Raw genomic sequence first — 5265 nt, forward strand, 5'->3', positions numbered from 1 at the left:
CGAGCCCCAGGTTCCTCCTGCCCTTCGGGAGCACGCACCTCCCTCCCCGCCCAGCCAGGACTCACCCCACTGACTCTGCCAGCGGCTTCGTGGACTCCTCCGAGACGAAGACGTGACAGGCAAACCTGTGGTCAGCAGGATGCTTGGTGATGAATCCAAAATATCTGAGGGTGGAGAGGATGGGTGAGACCAGGCAGGCGGACGGGCAGGCACAGGTACCCCAGCATCCCCTCGGGCACAGGAGTTTAGGACCTGCACATCCCTCCTGATCCCAAAAGCCAGTGGCCACCAGCTCCCACAGCCCATGCACGGAGCTGGGATGTAACTCCCACCCAAAGGCCACAGCGCAGGGCTTGCAGGGGAAGAGGAGCCCTTCCCAGTCCTAGCCCTGCTACCCCCAGGGAGCAGGAAGGCAGCGAAGCTCTATACCAAGTGCTGAGCGCTGCTCCACACCCCCTTACTACTCACTTGTTGTTCTTTGGATGGTACCCACAAAAGGAAATGTTCTTCAGCTGGAAAAAATGGCTACACTTGTTTACCTGGGGGAGAGAGAGAGAGAGGAACTGTCAAAGCTTTCCTCCCCAACGCTCCCGTGGGGCAGCAGGTCTCTGACCCCTGGAAATACGTGCGTGGGCTCAGCAGTAAACTGGAGCCTGATCCTGGGCTGCTCCCAGGAGCAGTGTCAGGGCAGCCCCAAGCACCTGCACGCAGGGCCATCTTCCAGGCAGCTCTGCTGGCTCCCAGCCCGGCTGCCTCTACCTCCAGCTGCTCCTCCGGGGTTTCCCTGGAGCCCTGCGTGAGGCTGTACTCAGGCTAGGGTCAGCGCTGCTGTCTGCCTGGCACGCACAGCCCTTCTCCCTCGCTCAAAAGGCTCTCAGAAACACCAGCAGAGAGAAGGCGAACGGGTAACCGACAAATTAATAAATCATTCGAGCCTGGGCTTCGAAAAGGTCCCAGCCAGAAACACGAACTTCAGTTTAAAGAGCAACTAAGCTGATGGCATCCTACAGACAAGGCTTGCAGCAACCCCAGCCCAGCTCCCTGCCTCCGCCCCCGTGGCCATGGGCTGCTCCTACCCGCCAGCTGCAGGGGAGGTTTCCCAAAGTCTTGCGGCACAGCCCTCGCTGGCCCCCGCTCAGCTGCTCGCCGCGCTTTGCTAGCCTACTTAGGCAGAACGCTAATCAGCGGCCTGCCACAGCCAGCTAAAGAGATTACCGGGCAGATCTGGAGGACACCACTCAAAATAGCAGCAGGAAGGTTTAGGAGAAGCTGACAGATTACCGGTACGGCTCAGCTCGCAGCAGCCCAGCACAGCGACGAGTTTGGCAGCAGTGAGGGCATCAGTGGGCGGTATGGCCCCAAGCCGGGGTCCTGTGAGGTGTGGGGAACCCCAAAAGCAGGCCTACAACCCCACGGACGTTGTTTCTCACAGCCCTTAGATGGGTGGAGATCCCCCATTTTCATATGCCAACATATGTAGAAGAGGGGACACGAGCCAGCAACTGGAGGAGGGACGAAACGAGAGGGGAGCGGGGCACTACCTTGCTATGCTCCTTGGAGTCATCAGCTTTCACGGCAATCTTGACCCCACGCACGCTGATCTCCAGGACGCAGCTGGAGGGTGGGTTAAAGTGCACAGTGAGGCGGCGCGTGGTGGCAATCTGCAGCCGGGGGGGAGACAGACAGACCCGGTGATGGTGGCTCGCCACGGCCCTTCCCTTCCCAGGTGACGCTCTGCCCTGCTGCCAGGAGAAGCAGGTGCTCCTGCTCCTAGGGATGGGGTGGGACGCTACCTTCTGCATGGCTGCGCACAGCACGTCGTTGCCTTTGTGATAGGGAACCTGCACCGAGCCAAGGAACTTCACCCGAAACTGGTCCACCCAGTCGCTGCTCTTGGCCAGAGCTGGAAGAAACAGCACGCGGCAGGGATCATCTCCAATGACCGGGAATGAAATCCACCTCCCCTCTCCAGATTCCCACCCCTGCACACTTCCCTGCCCAGGGAAGGCTTCCCAGAGGACTAGGTACCGGCTCCCGGCATCACGCCGTCCATCGCTCCCTGCCAGGTGCCTGGCTTGGTCCTCCCTCCACCCCCTTGCCCCGGACTCAGCTCTGCTCAGCAGGGATATGGGGGCAGACACAAGATGGGACATCAGCAGGCTGCGCAGAGGCTTGGTACCTGTTACGTGGTCTGGGTCCTTGGTGACTTCGATGGCATAATAGGCAGGAAAAATGCCCCGGTCTCCCGTCCGCATGTTGTAGGCCTCGTACCAATAATCTTCTGCCTGCACCTCCACCAGCAAAGGGTCATCCACCTCCAGCTCCAGCTCGTCCGCATGGCGAGGCACAAACCTGGACAGGGAGGCGCTAGCACCTGGCTGGCCAGCGGCGCTGGTGGCCACCTCGCTGGCACGCTGCTGGGCCTGGGGGCGATGCAACCCCTGCCGCCGGCCCAGGTGGGCAGAGCCCTGGCCGGTGTAATTAGCCATGGGGACCTGAGATGCTGCATGAAGCACCTGAGCAGGTTTAGGCTCAAAAGGCAGCAGCACCCTGGTACCTAAGGCAAGGGTATCCCTACAGCACCACCCATGCTGCTCCACACAGGTCCCAGCTGCCTTGCCCCTGCAGCAGCCTGGGCAGATGTTGCTCCTGGGCAGGACATGACCTACGGGCAGTGGTTTGGTCCCCAGGGCTTCCCAAAAGCTGGAAACCCACTCTGGTGGGAGGGCATCACCAGCATTGCTCCATGGGAGGCTGGGGACACAGCTCACGCCTGCAAGCTCACCTAAAGACAGCACGGTGGGTCTGCTCCTGCTCCTCCCCGTTGATCATGCAGGAGAACAACCCGAAGGACTCGGCACCTGGGGACGAAGGCAGAAGGGGACAACTCAGCGTTGAGGGGTCAGCACCACAACCCAGGGATGGACATCGAGCCAGGCTGCTGATGCCCCTGGGGGACGGCTCAGCCGAGACAAAACTGCGCGGTGCCACAGAGAGGAAGGCACGGCTCGAGCCACCGCACCAGTGCCCCACGGGGACCACAACCTCCCGGCACCACAGCTGTGACAGCCAGCGTCACCAGCACTGTGGGACTGGCCACGCTGCAGGAAGCCCTGCCTGCCGCAGCACACCACCAGCCATGGTACTCCTCCGGGATTGGGGAGGAGGAGACACTCCAGGAGGGATGCTGTCCCCCTCTGAGACCATTGTCAGCCCGGCCATACCTCAGGCTAGCCAAAAAAGCAGCGTAAAACACTTCTGGTTACCCTCCCCCGGCAGGTTGCAAGGCTTTTCCAAGTTCCTCCCTCCACCTCCCTGGCCATCAGAGATAAAGCTACGGGCTGCAGCAAGCAGAGCTGGGGCTGATGCCTGATGGAGACTCTCCACCTCACTGCGGGACCCAGAGCCTCGTACGCACCAGCCCACCCACATCCCGGCGCCCAGCACTCACTGGAGGAGCGTGCCCGGCCACTCATGAAGACGTTGAGGAACTTCTTGGAAAAGTGGATGTCCGCCTCAGGGGTGGAATCCTCGGAGAGGCAGACCGAGTCGCGCTTCAGCGCGTCCTCCTCGTACTCCTCGCCGATGGCCGACTCGTAGGGTGAGGAGACGCAGTTGTCGTAGACGGTGGCCGAGTCGCTCTCGTCGCTGTAGCCCGAGTAGCACTGCTTGAGGCTGACCAGCTCCAGCTGCACGTTCTCGTCCACCACCAGCGTGTACTTGACCGAGTCGTAGGAGAGGGCGCTGGTGTCCGAGCTCACCGAGGCTCTCTGGAGGTTGTGCACTGGTCGGGAGACACCGGTCCCACCACCACAGGAGGCCCTGGGCAGGTTCCTCTTGTCGGGGGAGGACATGTAGTCCAGCACCTCATCCTCCTCGCTGATGGAGGGGTTGGTTTTCCCTGCCAGGGCCGAATAGCCAGAGGTGTCGATGTCAGAGCTGATGGACATGCGGTTCTCACTGGACTGGGAGAGGAACGGCTTGTCGGTCTCCAGGGGGTCCGAGTTCTTCTGCACAGGCGTCAGGTAGATCTCCTCCGTGGCCTCCAGCCTCACATCCGTCTGGTAGCGGATGCGGTCCCGGTGGGCCTCGGGGCCTCTCGTTGTCACCACCACCACGCTGGCACCGTGTGGTGGGGGCCGGCTGGTGGCTTGGTGCTTCTCGGGTGGCCGGGACGAGGTGACGCAGGCAGGTGCCATCTGGGTGGCTGCTGTGCGCCGGCACGGGCTTTCCGTGGATGTGCCCCGGTCTTTGGTGGAGGTTGTGCTGTTTTGGTGATTGACCTCATCACTCAGGCAAACGTGGTCATGGGGAGGGGTCTGCTCACCTGGAGGGGGGCGGGGGAGAGCAGCATTGACAGCCCTGCAGACAGTGATGCTCCCTGCCAGGGAGGTGGCCAGAGATGCCCCCCAGACTCAAGATGGACATGTACCCTGCATCCACGCAGGATGTTTTCCCCAGCCTCCTGCTCTGGCACCACTTGCCTCAGGCTCACAAGAGCCATGAAAGGGTGCAAGGAGCTGCCCCTGGCCAGCAGCCCAAGGACTCACCCGTTTTCAGAGGGGACGACGACTGGGACACCCGCTCCTGCCAACTGTGCTTTTTCCCCAGAGAGTTGTTATTCAGAGTGTCCTGAGGAGAAGACAAAGCCGCCTTGTAGCCCAACCAGTAAACAGCACATGGCGCAGCGGCGGCACCCATCCCTCCCCAGGTCCACAGCACTCCGCTCGGCTCCCCTCTCGCCTGGGCACAGTACTGGGGGGGACCCCCGCACCAGCCCCACCCACCTCTCGCCACGCTGCTGCTGCTGCTATGAGAGCTGGTGTGGTGGCCAAAGCAGGGTGAGCAAGGAGCCAGCTGGGAGGCAGACTGCCTGGCCTGGATGGATGTGCTTGGCCACTCCGGGGAGACTGGGCTGCAGGAGCCTACAGCTCCTCCGTGGCCTCCAAGCCACAAATTCAAGACCTGAGCCTGCTTGGAGCCTGCCTGGCTGGGCAGGCATGCTTTGCTCCCATCCTTTGAGCCCTGACTACCTTTAAAGCACCCAAAGTTATTAAATGGGGCCAATCCCATGAGCCAGGGGCTATGCTGCTGCCCAGCTGGGAGCCAGCTCCTGGGTAGACTGCTGCCTGCAACTGGGGTCACCCGTATTGGATGTATATAGGGGTATCCATATGCACATGCACATATGTGTATGGAGACATGTCTAAACATGCACACACATATCTGTATAGTCAACTAGCAGATGTCAATCTTGCTCAGCCA

At 61.3% G+C, this 5265-nt stretch overlaps 1 protein-coding gene across 1 annotated transcript in view; it reads right to left on the minus strand.

The window, feature by feature from the left end:
• Positions 1–4701, minus strand: part of MAPK8IP1 (mitogen-activated protein kinase 8 interacting protein 1) — a 5503-nt gene extending 802 nt beyond the window's left edge. The window contains exons 1-8 of the mRNA XM_010161656.1: positions 4551–4701; positions 3452–4327; positions 2786–2861; positions 2180–2352; positions 1794–1903; positions 1542–1661; positions 469–539; positions 66–164 (exon numbers count right to left, since the gene is read on the minus strand). Coding sequence (XP_010159958.1) covers positions 66–164; positions 469–539; positions 1542–1661; positions 1794–1903; positions 2180–2352; positions 2786–2861; positions 3452–4327; positions 4551–4701 — 1676 coding nt within the window. The remainder of the gene's footprint in view (positions 1–65; positions 165–468; positions 540–1541; positions 1662–1793; positions 1904–2179; positions 2353–2785; positions 2862–3451; positions 4328–4550) is intronic.
• Positions 4702–5265: the final 564 nt, after the last annotated feature.

The sequence above is a fragment of the Eurypyga helias genome, unplaced genomic scaffold, assembly GCF_000690775.1.
Source record: "Eurypyga helias isolate BGI_N326 unplaced genomic scaffold, ASM69077v1 scaffold27681, whole genome shotgun sequence".
Taxonomy (NCBI): domain Eukaryota; kingdom Metazoa; phylum Chordata; class Aves; order Eurypygiformes; family Eurypygidae; genus Eurypyga; species Eurypyga helias.